General features: G+C 44.1%; 1 protein-coding gene across 4 annotated transcripts in view; it reads left to right on the forward strand.

Moving 5' to 3' along the window:
- Nucleotides 1-27,000, forward strand: part of CCDC93 (coiled-coil domain containing 93) — an 89,539-nt gene that overhangs the window by 38,079 nt on the left and 24,460 nt on the right. For 2 of the 4 annotated variants that reach the window (XM_021695794.1, XM_021695797.1), the window contains exons 9-15: nt 515-574; nt 2,877-2,969; nt 3,256-3,306; nt 4,161-4,247; nt 19,264-19,380; nt 22,223-22,285; nt 25,814-25,887. In XM_021695794.1, coding sequence (XP_021551469.1) covers nt 515-574; nt 2,877-2,969; nt 3,256-3,306; nt 4,161-4,247; nt 19,264-19,380; nt 22,223-22,285; nt 25,814-25,887 — 545 coding nt within the window. The remainder of the gene's footprint in view (nt 1-514; nt 575-2,876; nt 2,970-3,255; nt 3,307-4,160; nt 4,248-19,263; nt 19,381-22,222; nt 22,286-25,813; nt 25,888-27,000) is intronic. The other 2 variants (XM_021695795.1, XM_021695796.1) reach the window with 1 other exon arrangement.

A 27,000-nucleotide genomic window follows, 5' to 3' on the forward strand; every position in this document is an offset into this window, starting at 1 on the left:
TGCATCTCCCTTCTCATAGCTGCGGCATGCTACCTTTGCAGGCCAGAGAGCAGCAGCCTCATGGAAGGCCTGGAAGTGAAGGGTGATGGGAATCATGGCCCCAGGGCCAACTAGGTGGGCTCTCCTAACTCCAGAGGTGTGAAGATGAAGTCCGCTTCAGGGCCCTGAGCACTGCCCCCTTGATGAGGGAGACCCTAGACAGGTGTGAGCAGGTGCTGCCAGTGACATAGAACACAGCCATGTATTGCAGGCCTGCCCTAAGACAACCTAGTGTGGAAAACTCAGGTAAGTCAAGGTGGCGTTTCTAACTTCACAGAGCAGTCTCAGAAATCTCCCTTAATTTATATATTTATTGATGACCCTTAATTGTCGGCTCCAGGGCAGTCATGTAAATCTTCAGTGCCAAACCCTTACTGTGTCTCAGGCCCTTTGTTCAGGGCTCTGCATGTATTTTTTTTTTTTTTTCACTTACTTCTCTGAACAACTCTATGAAGAAGACACTACCTTTTTTCAGAAAAGCCGAGGTCAGAAAGCTGTGAGGCTCAAAGAGGCTCCGGGATTTGTCCAAGATCACGTAAGCCCTTAAAGTGCCATAATAAGAATCTGAACCCAGGCAGGTCTGTGTGACATCAAAGCCTGTGCTCTTGACCACTGCCTTTTAAATAATGAAGTGCTAACTAAAGTTGTCAGTGGCCTCTTAAAAAGCAGAGTCCTAGAGTCCGAGATCTTTGGGTACCCTTTTTTCCCTCGTTCCCCAGCAGACGCCCAGAGTTTCTTGCATTGGACACTTCCTCCCTCTGCTCTGTTCTCCGGCCACCCCCCGTCCCCCTCTGTCCAGAACCCCTATCCTTCAGTCCCTCCAGAAAGCCTGCCCTGGCTCCCAGCCTCTCACCACGTTACGTGGTGGTTGCTGTCTCAGTCAGCGGAGGGCACGGATGGTGACTGGGAGCGTGTGTGCTGAAGCCAGGCTGGCTGGTTTCAGATCCCTCCCCTGCATGACTTCGGACGGTGTACCGACTCGCCGTGCCTTAGCTCGCAGCATTGGTGGGAAGACTGACTCATCACACAGGAGATATTTAGTAAGCACTAGCTATTTTATCAGTGGCGTTTATTTATTTATCATCGATTAGGATAGCTTCTTTCTTGGTCTTCTCGTCATTTACTTTTTCCACAGTGGTGTTTTTATTCCGAACTAAACAGTCATTTCCTCCAAAGCAAGGTGTTTTCTGGATTTGAGTATATGTCAGGTGGCATCTGATACATAATAAGAATTTGATGTGTACATTCAATTTGGTATGTAATTTAGTCTGAAAAGAATGTCTGTGCGTGTGGGTATTGGGTGTATTAATTATGATTGGAAAAGTCATGTGATGCCCATTAAATAGTATTCACCTTGGGCTTGTCTACAAATACAGATATGGGTTTCCTCCACTATTGCAAAGTAGAGTGTACCTATAAAGCCTTTTATAAGCCCAAATGGTATAAAGCAAAGAAGCAATTGCCATTAATTTATATGAAAAAATTTTTTGAGCATTCCTAGACCCAAAAAATAACCTCTTAGGCTTTTCTGATACACGCCTTACTAACAGACACACAAAATAAATTGAGATAAAGCACAGATGCTCAGATACAGCTCTAAGCTCTGGCAGCTTGATGCTGAGATGCTGAGTGTTGTTCCCAGGGGAGGAGCTTGGCAGCCCACCCTCACCGCCCAGGTTACACACTCCCTCTTAATGGCTCACGGCTAAACAAACACTGAAAACTGTTTTCACTTTCACCTTTTATTGTAAAAACAAAAATCCTTTTCAGATTTCTTTTGGTCAGCAACAATAGGTACCAATGTAGGTCTTTTGTGAAAGCAAAGTGGCCTAACACGAGCTTTCGAAAGCAGGGGATACCTGTATACCTGGCAATTAGGAGCTCACAGTGTTCCCTGGGGTCAGTTACAGGCAGGTTATAGAAAGGCCTTCTAGCATTGGGATGGTCTAAGGGGGGTGTCTGAGACCACCAGTTCTCTTTTTCAACCCAAGAAGACCCTGATATCCAGAGAAGGCAAGCCGGTGGTCACCCAGCTGGTGGGTGCAGAGATGGAGTTAACACCAAGCACTCTAGACTTGCCGTGCAGGTTTGAGAAACAGCGTTTAATCCAGGTGTCTTGAGCGTGGTGTTGGATACATTTAGAGCCTGAGGCTGGGTCCAGAGCAAAAAAACTTGATCACCAGGTGAAGCAGTTCGATGTTTATCCTTCAGGCCAGTGGTTTTTAAACTTTGTTGACCACTCTCGGCAGTAAGAATTCTATTTTTCATCATGATTCAGTACACACACACACACACACACACACACACACACACACCCCACCCCACCCCCCCTCCAGAATAAAAGTTTCACACAGCAGTACTTACCCCTTTACTACATGCAAAGCACTCTGGTGTGTCCTGTTCTCCTATTTTTGCTTAATTTATGTAGATGCTGGCCATACCTGCTAAAGGACTTTCATGTCCCACTGATGGGTCTCAACTGGCCGTTTGAGTAAAACACTCCTTTAGGCAGTGATTTGCTTTTGAAGGCGTTAAAGCAAAGGGGAACCCCAGTCAAAGGATAAATCTGGCAAATGTGTGCGACCTGATAGGAATTGAATCAGCAAGCAGTGCAGCAATGGAGCAAGGCATGGGCCAAGGCCCGGAGCTCGACCTGCTCGGTCTGTGGTTGGACTGGAAGCTCAGGTCTCTGGATTCCCCACTCTTTGTCAGGGACCGGTTCACCTTTCCAGATCTGCGTGTTGTCTTTCACAGATCTGTGCCCCTTTGCGTTGTTGTCCTTTCTCTACTGAGTCTTCGTCTCCAGGGCCCAGCTATTTTTGCATCTTCCTTTCCAGGCCGAGGACAAGAAGACGACACTTTCCGCAGGGCTCTCGGCTGCGGAAAAAGCTGATGCCCATGAGGAAGATGAGCTTCAAGCTGCTGAAGAGGTGTGTGGCCCACATAGGTCCCTGGGGTTTCTGTTTCAGTCATCTGGGGAGAAAGTGCCCCTTCATCCCCAGCTTTGCAAAATGGCTAGCTGCCTCCCACACTGCTGTTAGCTGGCCTCTCACACTCTTTCCAGTTTCCTTTTCTCACCCCTTCCCCCATGAGCCTCACTATGAGAGAGCAAGTAAACAACCCTTGGATTGTACCAGAAAGGTCTGTGTAGACCCGTCGCGGAAGCCTTAGGCGCTGGGGTCCACTCACTGCTACTTTTCCCCATTCCTCTTCCAGCAACGTATTCAGTCGTTGATGACCAAGATGACTGCCATGGCGAATGAGGAGGTGAGGGGGGACTGCGCGGGGGGCGCGGTGTGGAGGTGGGGACGTGGAACCGCCCTGCGCTGCCCCTGGGGGCCTCCTCCCAGAGGGACCCCCTTCATCAGAGCCCTGTCTTTTCAGCAGTCAATGCTTCCTCTTTCCTTAGGGTCTTTCTTTTAGGAAGCTTTCTGCCAGTGCATAACGTTGCCATCCTTGGGAACCTCTGGGGGTCTGGAAGGACCCTTGGGAGGGTCCCTCTACCCTCTGTAGAGGAGCCGTGGTTCAGCCCTGCCTCTCCATAACCACCCATGCCAGAAGAGCCCTCGTCTTCTGTTTCCTTCCCACGCCATCTGGGTAGAAAATAGAATACCGCATTTATCGTTGGTCTTCCAGAGCTCAAGGCCTGTCCAAAAGGTTTCACCAAGGGCTTTGAAAGGATCCCTCCTTTTTAGGGCAGGAAAGGCCTTTGGTAGTTAAAAGATATTTGGAGAGTTCTAAGATTCCTGTTCCTCTCCCATTTGTACTTCTTTTTCCCCTGAGTTGTCAGCCCTCCATGTTCCCTACAGGCTCTGTCAGTAATGCTGAGGAAGAGACCCTGAGATGGGGTATTTGGGGTAAAGAACGATTTCCCAGGGGCACCCAGGGACCAGGGAGAATCTGGCACAATCAACCGAATGACTCAGAAGGTAGAGAGATGGCTTAACATTTGTCCCAAGGCTTGTTTCCCCATTCCTTGTTGATGGATACCTAAACAAAAGCCAGAGTACTCTTCCCCCTGGGAATATTATCTGTTTTTGCTCTACGACTCAGAGCGTTCAGATTTTCCAGTTCTGTGAAAGACAAGCATGACCTAGAACCCCCTCTCCCTGTGATTGCAGAGCCGCCTCACCGCCAGCTCGGTGGGCCAAATCGTGGGACTCTGCTCCGCTGAGATCAAGCAGATTGTGTCCGAGTATGCAGAGAAGGTACGTGGGGGCCTGGCTGGAGTCTTTGCCTCAGGTCATGCCCCCAGGATTTGTTCTGTTTCCCTAAACCCTTTTGCATCATCGATGGAGTCAAGTTGTAATTCAGCAGCAACATTTGTTAGAAACATGCATGCCATGCAAAGCCGTCAGCATTTGCCCGTTAGCTCAGTTAATTTTCTTCTGTAGTGCCAATTTTTCCATACATATAAAGAGAAAACCTGTCTCTCAGAGCAATGATCGCATCTGATAAATTGATTCCTGAGGTATAGCACAGACATTTTTCCTTCTGTACCAGGCTTCTTATAACTCGGGCTCAGTTTGGTGATTGGGTCGAAGAATAAGCTTTGCCACTTAGGAGACAAACCCCATAACTCAGCCAAGCCCAAGGCAAAATTTTTTGTTCCACTTTATTAAAAGGGTATAGAATGAACTAAAGCCTGAAAGTCATATTTCAGTGTTAGATTTTTTTCTATCCTAAGAATGGGCAGCAGGACCTTGACTATTTCAGGGAGACAGTGATTAATCATTTTGCACATAACTGATTCTGGTCCGGCTGAGATGTAGTATCAGTAAAATCAGATTTACAGGGCATTGTTTCACATCCTTCCTTTCCCAGCCATACTCAATCCATCCCCCTAAAACGTTGATGTCTGTTGAAACATCCAGCTTTGCTTTCCCTGTCTCAGAACCTTGACCACAAATTAGTTCTGCTCTGACCCTCCGTGCAATATTCTGAAGTGATTTTGTACAGATGATGTACTTGGGGAAGGGATGTCTCCTGAAACTGAGAGTTATGACCTACTGTAAACACAGCAGGTGGTCACCTCCCACCAAGTGAGGGGTCTTTGAGCAATACAGTGAGTAAAATGGCTTAGAATGTCTGGGGGTGCGATTCTCATGTTTCCCCTATGCCCCCCCTCCCAAGTCAGTGCTTCTTACTATGGGTTTTCTAATCCAACTTTCATAGAGTCCAAAGTGTCCTCTGTTTCAATTTGCCACCCAGGAAAGGTGACTGTGGTCAAAGTGTCCTCAGAGATTTGACCGGAAAAGGACTTAGATAATCCTAAAAGTACAAACCAGCTTAAAAGCCTTGAAAATGTAGTTGAGGAGAATGATTCATTCATTGCCCCAAGAAGAAAGTTTCTTGATTTGTGGTCGGCACACACGTGGATGACAAGAGTATGAGTCTACATTTGCCCTTATGTTGCCACATAGCATTGCTGAATCCAGTTTTTAAAAAAGGACAACTAGAAGATGGGGCACTCACTGCAGGGGCCCTGACTTTTGTCTTCATACTTACCCACTGCAGGCAGATAGGAGCTCAGATTATTTTAAGAGGGAAAGCAAGCAGGCTGACCCTCCTTTGTTGGTAGTATGCCTCTCCTTGCCTGGGAGTCCTGAAGCTTACCTCTTTCCCTAGTCAGCTCTGCATGTCCATGTCTCCTTCTGGTTCTCTTATCCCCTGAACTTTCCCCTCCTCACCCTTGTACAGTGATCTATACTCAACACCAGTGGCTGCACTCTCTACTACATTCCATTCTTCCAGAAGAGAGTGACATTAGAAGTAGTTTTGGACAGGTCTCTTTCTAAGGACATATATAATTAAACTTCTCATGAAGAATTAGAGGTCCAGAGTTCACTGCTTGACTGTCTGTGTTGTTTGCATTATGTATGTAGATCATACAGCATTAAAGGTAATGATTTTTAAAATTAAATCCTATTAATCCTATTCCCATATCACAGTCATCTCACATTTACATATTACCCCCCAGGGTCTGTCCCACATATCCATGGTTATTCCTAGTTGCAGCCATCATGTATATCTAAAAGAGGTAGGGTGATATAGTTAAGAAGACAGCATTTGAAGTTATATCTTGGTTCATATCTGTCTCCTTACTTCCCAGCTGTATGACCTTGACCAATTTATTTAAACCCTCTTGTCCTCCTATCTCCCCCTATAAAATGGGGATAATATTACTTTGCTGTCAGGGTGTTGTGAAGATTAAGTAAAATGTGACTAAATGCCTTGAACAGTGTCTGGCACGTGATAGCTATTCAGCTAATGGTTGCTTTCATTTGCTTTTTTATAGTCTGCATTTTTTTTTTATGTCATTTCAAATCCTAAACATTTTCTGTGTTTCTGGCCTTTGCAGTTATTTGAATATTGGATAATCCATGTGTTAATGCAGCCCAATTCCTCAAACATTTCCCTATTGTTCGACTTTTGTTTGTGTTTGCCATTGTGGATAACGCTGTCGTAAACTCTGAGCAGATAGTTTCTACTAAAAGGTTTCCTAGGAGTTGGATGTTGGGTTATGACCTCTCTTTGTTGCTTTACAAATAAGTTGTAACAACATAAAATACTGTCAGTGGTGAAGGGGCTTCTCCATGGCCCAACATTTCCAACTTTGTTCATTTGTCTAACTTGCTACTTTAGTACCATAAAATGGCACGTCTTTGAACCCAAGAGGTTGGACCATGGTTCCATGTTTTGTTTACTCTGTTTTCTACTATGTAAATTGTCTGTTATTCCCTGTACTCATTTATCTTTTGGATATGTGATGTTTTTCTTGTAAATTTGTATATAGTCTGTATTCTGTATTTATGTATTTCATCACAGAAGTATTTCTTGGCTGTTCTTTTATTTTTGAATTGCTTTTCATTATAAACAAGGAATTTGTACCTAAATCAGTGGATCTTTTTGTTACTGTTTCCAGGTGACAGAGTCATCATTTTTCCATGGATCTAGTAAAGTAATCCATTACATTTCAGTTCATCTTTTACTGATTATGTTTAATTCTTTAACTTATGTGGAGTTCACTTTTATTTAGTCTAAAATGGGATCCGTGCTAATTTTCCTCCTCCTGTCCACTCTCCTAATACCATTTATTCATAATTTCTTTATACTTACTTAGAGATAGCTTACTGTATTTTTGTGGTTTTGATCTAATTTAAACTGTATATGGACTGTTTCTTACTTTATTGGTTTACACTCCTCTAATTTTATGCAAATTCCATGGTGACGTTATGTTTGGCTTTGTTGCAGTTGTTTGCATTATTGTTTGCTCTTGTTTTATCAGTGGCCTCCCACCAGAGACCATGAGGAACACAACTGTAGTTGAACAGTAGGGTTTATTGTTGGTGCTGGTGGGGGAGACTGTGCACCAGTGGGGAGCCATACGGCATCTCAGTAAGGAGGCATTAGAAAAGACTTACTATGGGATTTGGGCTTGTTTTAGGGGTTTTGAGGGAAGGACCAAGAAGGTAGGGCTTTGCTCTGTGTTGGATGTTTTAAGGAAGGGCAATTCTATAGATGAGTGTCTAAATAAATTTTATAAGATGGAGGAATGAAAAAAAATTTAAAAGATGGGGTAATGAGTCAGGGTTAAAGCTGTGTACTCATATTAGCCAGTATAGGGGGATGTTTGGTCCATTTTTGTGATTTGAGCAATGATTAGGTTTTGTCCATGTTCAGACATGATTACAGAGTGGTCGTGTTTTTGCCTTCATCTTCAAGACCTTGTGTGATGTTGACATTCTTTGGAATTACCTGTGTTTAACACCAAGACCAAGTATGTGCAGGGCAACTCCCAGCAACATCAAGGCCTTGCTGAGAATGCCAGGTCGGCTTTCAGATGCCAGAGCATACTTTACTTTTTCTCTGTTTGTTCATATAATTAGTTATCTATTGCTGCATAGCCCATAGAGCTTAAAACAACACACATTTATTATCTCACAGTCTCTGTGGGTCAGCAGTTGAGCATAGATTAGCAGGATTCTTTGTTTAGGACTCTCACAAGATTGCAGTGAAGGTGCTGCCCGGGGCTGCTTTCTCATCTGAGGCTCAACTGGGGCAGGATCCACTTCTAAGCTCATGTGGTTGTTAGCAGCATTCAGCCTGTTGGCTGAAGTCCTCAGCTCTTGCTGGCTGCCAGCTGGAGGCTGCCCTCAGTTCCTTGCCATGTGGCCTTCCCCAGCATTGCTACTTGTTTCATCAAAGCCAGCAAGGGAGAGCACCTCCTCATAGGCTAGACATTACACTTCTCTGTAATAGCTATGTATATGCACTCACATCTATCCCATCACTTTGCTGTCTTCTGTTGATTAGAAACAAGTCACAGGTCCCACCCCCATTCAGGGGAGGGGCTTACACAAAGGCCTGAACACCAGGAGGCAGAAGGATAGGGCTTTCGTGGGTTGTCCACCACAGTGTGTATGTTTTTCACTTTAATCTTACTGCCATGAGGGGCGCCTGGGTGGCTCAGTCGTTAAGCGTCTGCCTTCAGCTCAGGTCATGACCCCAGGGTCCTGGGATTGAGTCCTGCATCAGGCTCCCTGCTCTGTGGGAAGCCTGCTTCTCCCTTTCCCACTCCCCTTGCTTGTGTTCCCTCTCTCGCTGTCTCTCTCTGTCAAATAAATAAATAAATTATATATATGTATATATATAATCTTACTGCCATGAATTAGGCTGATACCAGGCACTGGCAATTTATCTAAAATCCATGCCCTTACCTTCAGGGTTTCAGTAATGAATCCCTTGGAAGTGGGGATGGTATTGAGGGATGCCCCAAAGGGAAGCCATCAGAGGCACTTGAAAGAAACCCAAATTAGGCTGTGAACAGGGTGGAGTTTTGCTTAGTGAAGAAAAGGAAAGGGACAAGATAGTTTTGGGAGGATGAAAGAGTGAAAATGATTTTGTGACCAAGGAATGAATCAGACAGCCGGCCTGGTGCAAGTTGGAAACTTGACAGGCATTGGGATATAAAAATGTGGTAAAACACATGTGCAGGCTTCTCTTTGATTTGTAAAGTTCACAAGTTCTTATAATAGTGTAACATGATAAGTAGCCCATGTGTTTCAAAGCAAACCTCTGAGATATGTAACTCAATTTAATATGGTTCCTGTAAAGCAGCAGGGAAGAGGAATGTGAAGAAGCTCCCAGATATATAATTCATGAGTTCATGTAGGCTCTCGGCTAAGGAGCACCATCTCCCCTTTTTTTCGAAGGGTAATGCCCTTCCCAGAATGTGCTAGATGAGACACTGCTGTGCTTTTTCGTGTTGATGTCTAATATGCTCACTGCATCTTAGCATCCATTTTTATTGGGAAGGAGAGTCTGTGACTGTGATTTGCAAAGCACTAAAAAGCCTGACTGTCCAAAACCCACTTCTGCTCTGGAATCCCCCACTAGCCTGAGCCAGAAGAGAGGGAAGGAAGCTGACCCAGGGAAGGTACCAGGTCCCTAGAAGGGCAAGTAGGGACTCTCCCTAATGCCACACGTTAACCAACCATGTACCATTTCAACCACTTTCATACTTGACAGCCAGCTAAATCATTCCTTGGTCAGCATCTCCCTGAGACAGAATCTTAGAACATTTTGTAAATCTAGAAGCATGCATCTGCCTTGGGGAATCAGAAGAATCTATCCTGTGTGCCTTCTCTGTGCTCAGTGCCTTTTATACCATCATCACATTAATTCTCAGAGCAGTGGGCTGCCTCCTTGCATATAATCTTCTGCCGTCCTTCATCATTATACTTACTCATGTGCAGCTGAAACTCTCTGTTTATGTGTATGTGGACCATGTTTTACTCCTCTCTGTAACCTCAGAGCCTGGCCAAGGACCTGGTAATGTTGGTGTTCAGTATTTAAGTATGTGATATTATATCCATTTTGCAGATGAAGATACTAAAGGGTTCAGTAACTTGTCCAGTATCATGTAGCTAAGAAGTTCCAGGTTCACATACAGGACTGTCTGACTTTGAAACCTGTCTCCTTGGCAAGGTAGAGCGTCTGCAGGGGAAAGCAGGGAAGGTCTCCTTTGCCGTCATCCTTCGTGTCTGCCTTCCAGGCTTGCAGTGAAAAAGCCTCATTAGATTCTTTCACCATCCAGCTGCCTATCTTGGGCTAAGTAGAGAGAAGAGGCCAGGTCATGTTGGGAACTAGCCACAGAAATAAGTAAAATGAAAATGGTGTGGCCCAGGCACTCACACACAATCACATCTATGCTGCTAAAAGCTGTGGAAGTTTCTGTTTGGGGTGTGTGCATATGTGGTTTTTCATATCACTGGAAAATAATCTCCTACAACCCTCTAGATTGTAACATCCTGGCCAGAAGACTGTCATCTTCTTCATGAATTTTCGGCCATCAAAGGACTTATTTGTGGAAGGTATTCTTTTTCTTAATAAGTTTCGGAAATGTTCCTTTCCGGCAATTAAGAAATTCTGGCACCGTTGCTTCTGAACTTTTGATTCTGAGGACCATTCTCTGGCAGTTAATCGGAAGCCCAGACTGTCTTGAAATTTTATCTTGCAGGAGCACCTGGGGGAGCTCAGATAATTAGAGCTGGGTGTAGCCGAAAAGAGGTCATAGCCAGGGTATGGTCGGGGCTGCACATATAAAAGCACAAAGGAAAGAAAGTCTCCTCTAGAGAATGCATACAACCACATTTGGTTAGACTTTGTCCCTCTCTTCTGTGATAATTTATATTCCACTATGATGCAAAACCAGCAAAGAAAGCTGCCTCTTAAGTTCTGCACTCGCTCACCTGGACAGTATGCTGTGTAGGAGCCTTTTGTTTGCAAGTGATAGAAGCTGCCCAGAATGGTATAAGCAAAAAGGGAACGTTTATCAGCTGTCATAACTGGGAGGTCTGTGAATGCAGGGGTCCCAGGGACTCCAGTAGGCTTGTGTCTGTCATCTCTCTGCCCTTGCTTCACTTCGTTTCTCTCCTCTGTTGCCACCTGGCAGCTTCACCACGGACTGTCAGTCTTCTAGCACCTTCCCCGCTTCTGTGCGTAAAGTCCTAAGGACGATCTCTGTTTGCCATGGCTTAGGTCACATATTCCTCTGGGGACCAATTGTTTGGGCCAGGCGGCCGCCAGCCTCTTGGTTGGCAGCCGGTCTGGAGTAAGAACGAATGGGTGATAGTGGACCCCTGTAGGAACTGTTAGAAACCAAGTGATGCTAGGCACCACGCTGCGGCTGGCGCCTCCTCGGGGAATTTCTCTAAATCAGATGGGATTAACCCAGAAGAGTCAGTTGTTAATATGTCATCCACCCTCTTGAGGTAACTGCCTTTGTGTTGTTGTTTCTCTACCCTGGTTTCGTATTTCCAGGTGGGGCGATTCCAGTTAGCTTTTTCAAACGGTTACAAAGAAAATTGATATCATTTTAGAGATATTTTCAGTCTTTGACTTGACTTCTTTTCTGCCAGAGGACTGACAGAACTGAGCCCCGAGATGGGATGATTTCCTCCTGCAGCAAACACCTGTTATGCGCACACTGCGTCCCAGACAGCGTCAGGTGTGGGGGGCAGGGCAGAGGTATGAGGAAGACGAGGATGCTGCCTCCAGGAGCTCCTAGTTAGCGGTCAGTCAGCCTGTAAAAAGAGAAATTACAGAATAATTTAACCTGTGTGATCTCAAAGTGATGCCAGTTGCTATTTGGTTTGTGTTGCCATTTGAAATGTCAGTATGTGCCCAAAGCCAACTGGTTGGTAGAGTGGATATTGAACTTTTTGTCCTAGGAATAAACAGGCAGAATGAATGACTTTTTTTTTTTTTTTTTTAAGATTTTTTTATTTATTTGACAGAGAGAGACACAGCGAGAGAGGGAACACAAGCAGGGGGAGTGGGAGAGGGAGAAGCAGGCCTCCCGCGGAGCAGGGAGCCCGATGTGGGACTCAATCCCAGGACCCTGGGATCATGACCTGAGCCGAAGGCAGACGCTTAACAACTGAGCCACCCAGGCGCCCCAATGAATGACTTTTTAAAACTATACCCAGTTGAGGTGAAATGGAAAGGGATAGTTTAAGGGGGGCTGGGGACTGAGGAAAGTTACCGATCCCCAGGGGCCTTGCCAAGATTAGCAGATCTTGGGAACCTTAGGAGCTGGGAGACCCTGACTACTTTGTTATAAGAATCAGGCCTGAGTCAGAACCAGTATGGTTTCTAGTCAGCTTAGATACGAAATGTTTCTAACCCCATCAGCCAGCCCCACCACAGAAAAGCATTTTTACCATTTTTTCCAGCAGCATTAGCATGTGAGCTAGGGAAGAAATATGGGGCAAGGGAGAAGTTAGCTTCTTAGGAACCTCCTGCTATGACCACAGATAGAAAAAAAGGTTGTTGTTTTTTTCCAGGGGTTGATTTTTATACTCCTTCCTTCTGGACTGCATTTCTTCACACAAGGTCACGAGTGTTAGACAAGTCACACCCTAAGTCTGTAAACTTCCAGAGGGCCAAGATTTCATCTTTCATCTCTGTATCTCTGTTGCCTAACGCATAACAAGTGCTCAGTAGAGGCCGACAAGTGTCTGCAAGCACCCAGTGGCCATGAAGGGTGACTTTCCTTCCTAAGATGGGCTCTTCCGTGATGTTGTGTGGCTCCACTCCTGGCAGTCTCCTTCCAAGCACTGCTAACAATGCGCTGTTTTCATTTGTCTCTACCTGTCTCCCAGGACTAGGATGTTTGCTGTAAATGATGTTTGTATATACCCAGTGCCCAACATAATAGGGTTTTCATGAACATTTGTTGAAGGAAGGAAAAACAGGAGGGAGGTAGAAGACAGAACAAGAAGAGCTTTCAAAACTCTCTCTTCCTCTGTGGCACAATTTAGGCTTGGAGAGAATGTGGAGGATAACACCTTTATTTGTGAATGAGTCGGTTTTCCCTGACTACACTGTGGAGGTCCAGGGGTAAGGTCTGTGTCTCTTTCTATGTCCCCACTACCTACCATTGTGCCTCACACATGATAGGGTCTGAGTAAAGGTTAATTGAGCGAAGTAAAGGAAGGTGGGAGAGAGATTTTAAACTGTAATCTGAATTTAGAGATTAAGGAACCCTATAAATCTGGAGAGAATGATGCTAAATGTGGGGTTTCGAAAATATTCCAAGATTTCCTAAAATCTGAGGGACTGATGCAATACACAGTAACAATAAAAAAAGAGAAAACAATGGTATCAGCTAATGAATTGTCGACCTGGTAGGATTGTCTCAAGCTGCGTAGCACAACCTATACCTTTCAGAGTCTTTATCAATTTGGATAAAGGCATAGAATTAGTTTTGTCAGATTTGGACATCACTTAAAGCTAAAAAAGAAGAGGTGACTAGCATACTGGAGAAAAGAATCAACATTCAAAAATATCTTAGATTGAAATTATGAGCCCAAACAAATTCATTTGTTAAAGAAGGTATATGTGAACTGTTCATTTCATTTCAGAAAAATCAGTCATACCAATTCAGGATTTGGTGAGCCTGCCATCCGACCTGACAGTAGTTCATGGAGATAAAAGTGGGAAGTTCTGGATTTTGTTCATGCCTCCTAAATGTTAAGTGTTTTCTGGGCAGATATACCATATTGCCTGCCTTGGAACCCAGAGCTGTGCCTTAGATTCAGCAGTTACATGAATATGGGTCTTTGAGATTCATGGGATTTCATTAGTGGGAGTCAGGAATATTGAAGAATGTTTATCCAGTTTCGTCAATGGAAGCAAAGAGGGTGAGTGATAGTCCCATCCCATCTGCAGGGCTCAGACTCCAGTAAAGAGTACTTGAAAAGGTCACTTGTCAGCTGGAGTATTTCTAGAGGGTAGTAGCCAAGATGGGGAAGGGTCCTGACATGTTTTATAGGAAGGGGAGAGGAAAGAGCTGTGGATACTTTTAGATAAATCTGTTACGTGAAAGAGCAATTACACTTAATCTCCGTTGCTTCAGGGAAGAATGGCCATGTACGTGTTTGAGTCTTTTTTTTTTTTTTTTAAGATTTTATTTATTTATTTGACAGAGAGAGTGAGAGAGAGAGCACAAGAGGGGGGAGCAGGAGAGGGAGAAGCAGTCTCCCCGCTGAGCAGGGAGCCCAATGCGGGACTCGATCCCAGGACTCCAGGATCATGACCTGAGCCAAAGGCAGTCGCTTAACCAACTGAGCCACCCAGGCGCCGCACATGTTTGAGTCTTTGCAGGTCTGATTCTGTCGGTTTCTGCTGTCTTTTTGCTCATACTTTGTACATGCTTTCGAATTTTGATTGTGAGTTCGTATGCCCTGGAAATTTACCAATAGAAATTCTTTGAAGCCTAGAGCTGAATCTCTGTTCTTCCAGAGGGGATTTGCTTTTACTTCTGGCAAGCATCTGGAGACACCCCAGCCCAAGTCCATCATATACATGTCTTGACTTGTGGGTTTTTTGGACCATCCACGTAGTGTGTGCATTTAAATTACAGAACTGGACCAATCTGTTACAAATTCTCACTGCAGATTTTTTTTCTTCTTTCACTTGCAAAGCGGTTATTGAATGATAAAAATCAACACTTGAGATCACCTGGCATTGGCAAGTACTTTCAAGAGAAAAGCCAACCTCAGTGGTTATATATACCTTCCTCGAGCTCTGCTTTCACTAACTCTATGGCCTTGCAGGTTTTCTTACATTCTTGCTCACTCATAGGTTTTGTAAAATATTAAAAAAAAAATATTCTGGGGTGTTTGGGTGGCTCACGTGGTTAAGCATCTGACTCGTAATTTCAGCTCAGGTCATGAACTCAAGGTCCTAAGCTTGAGGCCCATGTTGGGCTCCGCACTCAGCAGGGAGTCTGCTTGGGATTCTGTCTCTCTCCCTCCCCCCCCACCTCCTGTGTGTATGCACACGCTAAATAAATAAATAAAAATATTTTATATCATCTGTTTATTTGCTTTCAATAGAAGGGTTCATCAGGGTGCCAGAAACTGAAGTCCATCTGTTCGGGACAGAGAACTGTATCATGAGATAGGGATTTTTCTTACTGACAGCTTAGGGACGGTATTTTAGTACGGGGAGGGAGGTAATATAGGAGAGATTCCTATTTTAGGAAGAAGGTTGATATGTAGATAACCTTTGGGGTCTCTTTCATTATAAAAGTATATAGTTCTAGCTAAAGTAATCATTTTTTGTTTCTCTTAGGAATTTACTATTTTGAACAAGACTAATATCATCGAATGACATTTAAATCTGGTTCCCCTAACAGTGGAAGTTGTGAATATCTGTCAATTGTTAGGAAACATTGAATCTGCACTAGAAGTCGTCTTAATCCACACTGCGGTTTTGAAAGCACGTTCTTAATCTGAAATTGTTGAACAAAATTAGATTGGTTCTTTAGCCCTCCCTCCAGTGTAAACACAAATGGAATTATTTGTGGATGATTGGCATTCGTGGAGAGATATTACACTTTTCATGTAGAAATCTGTTAAGATGCCCCAAGGATTTAAATTTTTTCTGTCAAGGATTTATTTTAAAGTTTCCTCTCCTGTTCTCCATCTGTCCAGCCTTGTCTCATCCTTCCAGATCAACTTCGTCATCTTCAGTTTCCTTCTCACTGTGACTGTCAGTGACCAGGATGCCAGATGCTCTAAAAACCTGTTTTTGCCTTTATCAGTCTGCTCTAAAGACCTGTTTCTGCCCTTATCAGTCTCTAGATTGCTTAACAAAAAGTATGTTTGAAAAATAGAGCTATCAGCTTTCCATTGCCTAGGTTAAGACTCTTCAATTCAGCTCTAGAATAATTATTATATCTGCACAAAAATAACTTCCCATTACACAAAGCACTTTGCATAGCACCATCTCTAGACTCAAAGGCAAACAGAGGAACCTACAAATTCATATGAACTATGGGCCTGTTTATGTGCATATTATTCATTTTAATTGGGCTAGAGAAATGCCAGATATGGAAATGGCATTTAATGTTCTGATATTATTGTATATTAATGCTTTGCAGATTCAAATTTAAGGGCTGCACTTAGCAATGAGAATTGCTATCTATCAGTAAGAGAAAGGATTTTGAAAGCCCATGTCTGCTTAGAGCATATCGTAACAGATATAGTAAGTTTGTAGAGTGACTTCAAGGTTCTTTCTGTGCACTGTAAGTATTTTCTCTCTATGTGTATGGTTCTCTGAATCACCTGTCTAGTGAAAGAACTTTCCTCTCTCAATGTTATATAAGTGGTGGGTGGGCCTACTCCACTGATTGGAGTTCCTTCCTAATAAGGCTGCCCTAATCAATGGTTGGGACCAATACATGATTCTCTAGTGAGCCAGGCCCCTTAGATTAAAGTAGTGGTTCTCAAAATTTTCAGTTTCAGGATCCTTTAAGAACTCTTCAAGACTACTGAGGTCTCAGTAGCTTACATATTAATTCATTTACAAAGAACAATAATAAATGCTTTATATATTAACATCAAAGCAATGATATTATCACATGACATGTAATATCTGGAAAACCTCACTGTATAATCATGAGAGAATAAGAATGAAAAAAATGGGGGCTCCTGGTTGGCTCAGTCGTTAGGCGTCTGCCTTCAGCTCAGGTCATGGTCCCACGGTCCTGGGATCAAGCCCTACACTGGGCATCTTGCTCAGCGGGAAGCCTGCTTCTCCCCCTCCCACTCCCCCTGCTTGTGTTCCTTCTCTCACTTTGTCTCTGTCTGTCAAATAAATAAATAAAATCTTTAAAAAAAAGAAAATGACATTTTAGTATTATGAAAAAGATTTTGACCCCAAAGACCCCTGTGAGGGTCTTGAGGGACCATGTGGCTAAAAATTAAATCTAGATAGATAGTAAAAGAGAGAGAAAAAGAGAAAGAGAGAGATAGCCAACTAGCCTGGAAACCTGTTTTCCAGATAGCAAGATAGCTACTGGTTTTCCTGTAAGAAGCATTCTTAGAAGTGAAGTCAGAGGCCTTGATTTTAAAACAAAGTTGTATGTATGCCAGGTAGGTAAAGAAGCTCCGTAGGAAATACATTTTTCATGGTCTTAGGACCTTGGCCATAAAAGCAGTTCATCAGCAAACCTTCTAAAACTTGGAGACACCATCCAAGCCAGGCCAGAGGTGCAGAACAGCACTGAATGAATTGTGCTTGCCCCCAAAGACTGGAGGAAGTCTGGGGAGTAAGCAAAACACTGATCCCCTGGAGCCTGCCAGCCCACAGCTCTATCTGGTCCAGAGCCACACAGGCAAGTTGGAGGAGGTCAGGATATTCAAGATAATCCTGACATCAAACATAGGGACATAACGTGTGGGGTAGTTCCAATGAACAGGGAATTAATTCTATTTCAAATGTCAATAAATTATGAGCTAGAAGGCTTATGTAATTCTCTGAGTTAAGTTAAATGCTCTGAGGATATGCCAGAGACATGTAGGAAATCAGTGTCCAGGAATCTGAGTTGGATGTTAAAACCCAAATCTGAAAATGAACTATAAGAAAAAGCTATTAAATATATAGCAGACAAAAGTGGCCAAATTAATAGCATAGTTCAGGGTGACACCATCAAAGTAAAGGAGATATAATTAGCTCATTATAATTCTGTTTCTGACAAGTGATTTGGAAATTGAGAGGGAGTGGTCCTTCCTGCACCCTCTTTTTTTATACTCAAATCATTTTCAGAAACAATTCTCCCTCCCTAGACTACAGGTTGTGAATATCTTGATATGACCAAATGTATTTTTAAAAGTTAACTCCAATTCCCAGAGATTCAGATAAGCTGGAGTGTGTTAGTTGACAATTTCCGCAGTCCCGGGTTTCAAGGCTAGATATGTAGCAATACCAAATGCTTAGTTTTTCTATTTCCTTGATGGCCCACCAGTGCAGGAGATGGAAAGCCATATTCCTTACTGTTTTGTGCAGCCATATCCTGCTGGTTGTTCCCCACCCCCGGAGCCATTAAGCAGCAAAAACTCACCATCTGTTAGTAGTACTGCTGAATTATTCAGGGAAATCCTTAACCAAAATAAATGGTGACTATTCCATCCAATTTCTCCTCCTCTTCAGTTTCCCATCTCTTTTCCCAACATGGGCAGATCTTCCAGACTTTCAAGCTTATGATCACTGCTAAAACATGCAGGAAAAATTGAATACCCAAATAGTTGTGTTGCACTTGGGCTTAAAGTCAGTACTTAGTTTGGTACTGGGATACTTCCAGTCAAAAAGGAAATGTGGTGGAAATAGGCATGTGTTTAATAAAGCTCATCTAAGCTCTTTTATGATCATCTAAGAAGTATTAGAAGGACTCCTATTAACAATAAGGGTGCCTGGGTGGCTCAGTGGTTAAGCGACTGCCTTCGGCTCAGGTCATGATCCCAGGGTCCTGGGATCGAGCCCCACATCGGGCTCCCTGCTGAGCAGTGAGCCTGCTTCTCCCTCTCCCTCTGCCTGCTCCCCCTGGTTGTGCTCTCTCTCTCTCTCTCTGTCAAATAAATAAAATTAAAAAAAAAAAAAAAACCCAATAAGATTGACCTTTTGTTTGTCCTGAGGCTGATGTTTGTGTTCTGTGTCCTTAACAAGCTACCTCCTCCTCTGTGTGGTTTCTCAGTGCTGTTGCCGCATTCACCCAGAAATCTCTCCCTGACTCACTTCGAGGCCTGACAGGTCTCTGCTGCCTGCTCAACCCTTTTTCTCCCTCCCCTCCTCACATTCAGTTTCAGGAATCTCCTACTGCCCCGTCAGCAACTTCTATCCCTCTCAGATCTATCCTCTGTGAACACCAAGAGTAGAAACAAGAAATGGTTAAAAGGGAATGGACCCATGGATGGGGGGAAATAAGTTAATAGGCTGTTGCTTTTCATGATAAATGCTTCCAAACGGTTAAACTTTTTGACCGTATATTTACAATACTTCAGTGAATCATTTCATCATTCTTGATAACTCCAGAGCAGTCTTACAAAGATATTGATATGACCATGTTCTTCCTTTGATGGTGCCTGTTGCCTATATGATACCAGCATAACCACAGTTACATATTCCTGTGCTTCTGCACATGCTGATCCCTCTGCCAGGAATGCAGATTCCTTTGGTAAGGATCTTGATCATTGTGTCAGAATCTTCTTCTCTGGACCTGGGTTTTGCATAGGACCCCATGGCCACGCTGGCTTGGTTTTGACAGGCTGCCGAGTAGTGCTCTGCCCCAGGGTGAGCAGGGATGGGTCTGTCTTTTGTAAACTGAGGTAGTCTTACTAAATCCTTTGGGCTTGCCCTCCCTGTTTCCCACAGCAGTCTGAGCTGTCAGCTGAAGAAAGTCCAGAAAAATTAGGAACCTCCCAACTTCATCATCGAAAAGTCATCTCCTTGAACAAGCAGATTCTGCAGAAGACCAAACATCTGGAAGAGGTTGGTGTTTTCTTTTTATAATTTCATTCAAGTAATATGAAATTTTTCTTCAAGAAGGGAGAAACTGGGGAAGGAGTGAAGATGTTTGTGTTAGAATGGAGGTTCTAAAACAGGGATTAGCATAGTACAGCCCTTGGGCCAATCCAGCTGCCACCTGTTTTTGTAAGTAAGGTTTTATTGGAATACATGGACATCTATTTGTTTACGTACTTTCTGTGGCCGCTTTCAAGCTCCAGGGGCAGAACTAAGTAGTTGCAGCAGAGACCACATGGCCCAGAAAGCCTAAAATATTGACTACTTGGCCCTTTCCAAATGTGGCTCACAAAGCCTAAAATATTTACCATCTGGCCCAAACTGAAAAAATTTGCCAGACTTGTTCTAGAAGATCACAAGACTTAAGAATAGCATTTATTGACTGACAAATGTTCACTGAGCGCTGTTCTGTGCTAGGCATAAAACTAGGCTGTGGAGATGAAGAACTAACTCATTCTTTTCACACAACATCCTTGTGGAGGAGATACTACTCTTATCCTCATTTTATGAATAAGGAAACTTAGAAACAGAGAAGTGAAGTAGTTTTGCCTGTGATCACACAGCTTACTAATGGTAAAGCCAAAATTTTGAATATAAAGATCTCCCTCATTGTTTCGAATTGACTTCATAGTGCAACATAGTGTATATGTACTGTAATTTACTGTACCTGTCCCCTGTTCATGGGTATGTAGGTTGTTTCAGGGTTCCCCCCCCAACTGCAAATTTATGCTACCATGAACATCTTTGTACAGTCGTCTTTGTGCAAATATGTAAGTATTTGTGTAAGATTGATTTTAGAAAGTGGAATTGCTGGGTCAAAAATACAGGCATTTTCTCTTTTGCTCGAAACCATCAAATTATTCACCAATCATTTTACCAGTTTTTATGTCTACCAACAGTATATGAGAGACTCCAAACTCTTTAAATCCAAGAACTCCTGTTCCAAGATCATGCAGGTGGAAAGCGAGCAGGATGCACTTGTGGCCTTGGTGACAACCGTGGGGAGAGTCCTAGCCCAACAGAGAAATGGAAGGAGGGGCAAAGCAAGAGAAGGTGTAAAGAGCATCTCATGGTCCGACAGGGGAATGCACTACAGAGGCATAGAACTGGAACGCAGCTAGTAGGTAGCTGAGCAGAAACCTGAGATTGAGGAAGGAAAGAGGAATCCAGAAAGGGGGTGGTAACCCGCTGCTGAATTTGGGGGTGAGTCTAGGGGTTAATGATGAAGAAGAAAATGAGGGCAGGACAATCATGAAGGATTCTAGCAAGATGAAAAGTAGGCTAAGCTACTGGGACATCCCCTGTTTGAGAAAAGATGGTCAGATGAGCAGCTGAAGAGAGCTCTAATTAGTTAAATTAATCAAAGGGAAGAGATGAGTCTTCCCTTCTTAGCAAGCTACATTCCTGCCAAGATCCAGCTCACGTGAGTCTTTGTTGTGAAGCCTTCCTTAGACGCCCTGATGAGCCAGACTCTCCTTGGGCCTCCCCTGGGCCTGGCTGTGCCCCAGCTATTCTCATACTCTGATCCCCAGTTCACTGGTCCAGATTCTTGTGGGCAAGGACTGTGTCATGTTCATCACCTCCTCCCACACACCTCATGCGAGCAGAGCATTGGGTAAATGTCAGAGGGGGGACTGGGTGGGTGCATGGGTGAGGGGTGGACAGGAAGGTGGGGAATGCTAGCACCCCTTCCTGGAGCCACAAAAGGGCTTCAAAAAAGAGTTCAGTCATTAGTATTTCAAGAGAAAAACAAACTCTCCAGAAATACTCTCTGCCGGTTACACAACATGTCAATGAAAGTTGTCATTGCACAGATGGCTTCCTTTCAAAAGGGAAAAGCCAGAGCCCATCTGCTTCCCTCCTTTATCACTCTTGCTCTCTGCTTGAGTTGGCTTCTTGATAGGCCTTGTTGGAAAGGTAACCATTCATCAGTCATAAAGACTAGAAGCATGATTTAGGAGTAGTGATTTCTGAAGGCGACGTAATTCTTAATGGGTTGCTTACATGTTCAAGGATGGGGCAAGTTATTTTGAAGCAATCATTGAGATACAGGATAAAATTTCTCACTGCTAATTTGTATGCGGGTAACCACCAGAGTCTGATGTCATTTTCTGCCACTTTCCCTTTTCAAAAGTGGAATTGTACAAATCCTTTGAGCTTTCGATGAATGTTTTCAGATTTCTAAAAGTTCACAGACAGCACGAGGATATACCTTTTAGGGAGGGAAAGAGAAATGACATTTTCCTGATGTAAGTTTACAATCATGTAACTTTGAACAGGAAAGGTATTTAATTTTCTGTCTCTTCATGTTGAATCCTGAATTCGTTCTTCTATCTCAGATTGTTTGCCAGTCAGTCATAATCTGTGCTAGAACCCTGCGTTGTGAAATGCAGTCTGTATTCTGGGAATGGGCACAGTGGTTAAGTGAACTGATTGTAGCCATACAGAAAAGTCAAACCTGGATTTGAATCCTGGCTTTATCAGTTAGCAGCCGTGAAACTTTTGGCCAGTAACTCTTTGTTTCCTCATCTGTAGAATAAGAAAAATGTCTTCTTCCATTGAATGTAAGGATTCAATGATAGGATTTATGCAGAACATCTGGTTTGTCACCTGACGTGTGGTTGGTGCTAATTATATGAATTTTTTCTTCATTTGTTGTTGGCAACCATTTCTGAAATTCCCACATTCACTCAGTTTAAATCTCTGTTGAATTTCCATTTTTTTCCCATCTGTGAGACGGGGATCCCACCCACAGCTGTGCTGTTGTGAGGACTGAATGAGAGCAGATATCTTTCTCTTTCTTTCACAGCTGCAGGCAAGTCATACCAGCCTACAAGCCAGATACGATGAAACAAAGCAAACGCTGACAGAGGTGAGGAGATTTTCAGAACCGCTTTTGACCTGCACCACTAATGGAATGCCCTGTATCGTCAGTCTGTGTGGGGTCCCAGGGCTCGGGGCCATCTCGGGACAGAGGACAAGCGCATGGTAGTGCATGACCCCTGCCCTCAGGTTACCCATGCTGCCACGTTCTAAAGCCTCAGCCATCTTGGCAGGAGACATTGCCGTGGGCCCTGAGGATCGGGAAGGGCTTCCTGCCGAAGGCCAGGCTGACGGGCAGGGCACGGGCCTCACAGAACTTGAAGGGCCCCTCACGGTAAGTGGCCCCCACTCTGCTACAACCTCCACAAGCCGCAGGCTGTAGAATAGCTTCGAAATCCTGAATTCCTAAAGACTGAGAGGGTTTCTTTTGATAAGATGAGAGAATTGCAGAGGGCTGTAATTCGTTGTTCAGAATTGCCGGTTTTCTTCTAGGCGGGATGCGGGACAGGGTCTCAGGAGGAGGGGTAGGGCGATGGGTATATTTCAAACCACATGATCTGGGTTTTGAGTGTGCCATCTCCCATCAGCCATAGTGTTGTTTACCTCCCACTTCTCATTGCCTAGGCAACCGGGCCAGGAAAACAAACGCTTCTGATGCCCGCTCTGTCATGAGGGGAGTTTCGATATCTCTGTCCCTCACGTTTCCATAGAAAGCTGTCCTCATCTGGATCTGATGGTCTCTCCTCGTTGTGATTTTGATTGTGCTCAAACTCTAGCTGTACTCTACAAGGGCCACATGCAGGGGGCCCCGCCCAGTACTTTCCGAACCATGTGGAAGCAGAACTGATCCTCAGAGACCTCTCTGAGACTAAGGCAACCCCCCTCCCTTTTCTTTAAATTTCGCATGAAATTTGCCCACTTAAAATTCTTGTTTCCGTAGCCATATGTGGCACTGCCTTGCTGTCATGCTGACAAAACTTTGTAATTCTGACCTGGGCTCGTCTCTTCAGTGATTGTCGGAATGTTTGAAAAGGGCAGGCCAAAGAATGAGAGTTAGAATGAATTTTTTTTTTCATTCTTTCCAAAGATGCCTGTGTTGCATTTGGACAGATGAGCTCTCTTTACGCTGCTCAGTGACTGCATTCCTATGGGCTGGATGGCAGACTCCTGGGGTGGAACCCTGCCGCTATCTAAATGTTAATGCCACAGAGTCCCTGGCATGAAGTTTGCCAAGTCATGGATCAGTTTTTGTATAACCATCTGGGCGAGATTAAAGGCAAAGCATCTTGATATAAATCCTAAGTGGCTCTGAAGTCGTTTTCTTTGTACTAAATCGGGTATTTGTTGAGCTACTTTCATGTGCTAGAAGGGTAGGGAGTGTGATTTAAGTCAATAATAGAGGGTGGTCTTCTTATCCTCAGATAATCATAACAGCCAACATCAGTGTGTGCTGGGTGTGCTCTGGGCACCTCCCTTGTACTAGTCCCCTGACTCTCCGTGACCACGCTAGCAATGCTGTTACCATCCCTGTTCTGCAGATGGGGCATTGAAGCCGTGCAGAGGCTTCCAGAACTCCAGCACTGTCTGTGTGGCCCCAAAGATCTCTCTGAGGGCTCACTCTGTACAGTAGGGCAGTCACACTAAGTCCCATCTAGGAAAATGGGATCTGTACCAAACCTAGCACTCAGCAACTTCTGAAGAAGCCTGACTGGTCAGAATACTGAAGACCAGACCCCTGAATAAGTAATGAACTTCATTACTTATAAGGTCTCAGCCTCCTTATCTGTTCCATTCAAGGATTGGCCAACACAAGCACTCTGACCCCTTTACCCTCCATGTGCCCTGGTTTCACCTTCTCAGTGACACCTGCCCTCCCAGGGTAACCTGGCAGCCCCAAAAAACAGGGAAGACCTGTCTTTCTGGCAGATTGGGTAAAGTCGAGCAGGGCAGGGAAGGTCAAGGACAGGTGGCAGCATGTGACACCCATGGGGAGGCTGCACACCCCTGCAGCGGTGGGCCGCCCACATCTAGCCTGTCCACTTTTTAATTTCGGCAATCAGGACTTTAATTTCCTGTGTGTGAGGTTGATTGTTTGCAGCATATGCAGTATTCTCTCCCATTTCTCTAAGGGTGTCTAAGGTTTTTCTTGATCTATAAACTTTCTTCTGATCAAAATTCATTTGTTCTATCTTTCTCATTTGTGGTTTTATCTTCCTTCACATGTTTGATAGTTCTTGGTGGTATGCTTATCTTTGATTCTGAAACTTCCCGTTACCAGCTGTGTGGATTCTGTCCCCATTGTGTGCAGCCTGCTTCGTGTGATTATTCTGGAAGGGTGGGTTCTACTGTTGGGTGAGATCAGCCAGTAGTAAGTGGTATTTGGCACCTGGGCACTCTGCCTTTCACCTGGGTCTTGCCGATTCTGGGAGCCTGCCTGCCTCTGGGACTTGAGCTCCAGCTCAAGGTTAGGGGAGCCAGGCTTCACTGCTTAGCCCAGCTGGCTCTCCCACTGTGATCCCAGCCCTGCAGACCATCCTTCCTGTGTCTGCTGATCCCGCATCACAGACCTCCTCAGCCCTGCCTCTCTGTTGGCCATCTTCTTGGCCCTGAGATACCTGCTCCCATAGTTGAGCCTAATTGGGTTTTTTAGGACTTGAGGCAAGAAGGGCTGATTGCAACTTGTGCTCTTCTGTTTTCAGCTAGTACCCTTGGAACCTTTTTTAACTTGTTTTTTGGTTTTTTGGGGGGTTTTTTGAGTAGGTAACAATTCACACAGTTCAAAATTCAAAAAGTACAAAGGTTGTACCGCTGTAACCCAACCATGTAGTTACCCAAGGGTAACTAGTATCTTATGAATCTTTTCAGAAATATTTCATGCATATACAAGTAACATGTATATCCTTTTATACATGTATACATTCAGGGTATGCATTCCCTTTTACACACTGGAAAGACATGGCATTGATGTTTTGTACATTGTTTTCTTCCAGCTAACAGTAGATCCTGGAGATAAATCATCATAAAAGAGCTGCTTTATTCTTACTTTTTTTTAGCAGCTTAGCATTCTGTGATATAACTGTACACCTTATAAGTGGAAATCTGAGTTTCTTTAAAATTTCTATTTTTAAATCCTCACTGTCTGACTCAGAAGAAGAAAGTGAAGCTATTCAAGAAGATGGATTTAACCTACCCCTGCTCAGAGCCATGACCGTGGTAGTGTGGCATTTCAACCAGGTCTGTCTCTCGTAGCCTCTTCTTATTTCCCCCTTCCCACTGACCTGCCGAAAGGCACCTGCTGCTGGCACTACTTTTGGCTTTCCACCCATCTGCTGCTGTGACTTAGAGCTATTGCCAAGGTTTCTTGTACCAAAAGGGTCTGGTGTTGACCTTTCCGTGCCGTCCTCCCCACCCCATCCTGTTTCTCTCGTCCACCTATTTTCTCCAGCGTACAGCCAGGTCCGGTGGGCTGGGCCAGCAGCCAGGAGTGGGGCGCAGATGTGAGCCTGGGGAGGGAGGACGCACTCACTCTGCTGTCCTCCCCAGTCCCTAGCAGCAGCACCTCCTTTCTCTCTCGCAGCTGAAGCATCACAGTGAGAAGCTGGACAAAGAGCAAGCAGCCCTGGAGAAAATAGAATCCAAAGCAGATCCCAGGTGAGAGGTTTCAGCCTGTGTGTATTTTCTCCTTGAAGAAAGTAAGTCTGCCAGTGCCTGGTGGTTTATTTTGTTTGAGCACAGGACCAAGGAGCCCAGGATCATTGCCTCCAGCCCCACACAGGTCATTTCCTTCCACACGCCCGATCCAGAATGTGGCGACTCCCCGTTGCTTGGGCACGTGCTGACATATGGCGCCGCTGCACGGAGCTGGCCACCTCGTTCTCCTGATTCCCCTTGGGAGCAGAAGCAGCACATTTTTGCTTTTGCTTTTTTTGGTTTTTCTGTTTTTAAGAACCAAAAAATACATTCACAGAACAAAAAGGCATGTGGTGAAAGTCTTCCTCCCACCCCCCATGCCCCAGCCACCCAGTCCTCCTCCTTGGCATCAACCCTGGCTGCCAGAATTTTTACTGTTAACATTTCAGCCCCACCTCCTTGGGATTAAAGGTGCGGTATTTTATTTATTTATTTATTTATTTATTTATTTATTTATTTATTTATTAAGGAACATCTGCTGGGCTTTTTTTTCATTTTAAATTAATTGTCTTTAACAATTTAAATTACATATAAGATACACTTACATTTGACCTTTTTAGCACCAAATCAGTGAGGTGGTCAAAGCTCCCTAGGTGTCACTCATTTGAATGATAAAAAGCCTCAGGCACAGATTGAGCAGCCCCAGATTTGAAGGACATTTTTAGCAAAGAAGTACACACAGATTACGTGGCTTGATAATTAGAAACCCTTCTTTCATGATATGGAGCAAAGTCCTGTCAGATACTTGATGTTTTTATTTTCCAGTTAATTCTTTTATGACCCTAAGCAATTTGTTTCCTTTTCATGGAAATTAGGAACAGTTTATGATGCTGTCTATGCTCTGAGGACTGTTGAGTAATTGGTACCAAGGAGATCCAGGACTCTTGAAACTCATTTATGTTTCTGAAGTTGACATTTTAATTCTGGGTTCTGTGATGTTTGTTTGGACAGGGCCTGATGGACTTGGGTATATAAATGAGTAATAATGTCAGTTAAATGGTAGTCATTATCATTTGTGGAGAACCCATTAGACAGTCTTGGGAGAGACAAAGGAAAATAAAAAGGGATCCCTCT

This window comes from Neomonachus schauinslandi, chromosome 3, assembly GCF_002201575.2.
Source record: "Neomonachus schauinslandi chromosome 3, ASM220157v2, whole genome shotgun sequence".
NCBI classification, from domain to species: domain Eukaryota; kingdom Metazoa; phylum Chordata; class Mammalia; order Carnivora; family Phocidae; genus Neomonachus; species Neomonachus schauinslandi.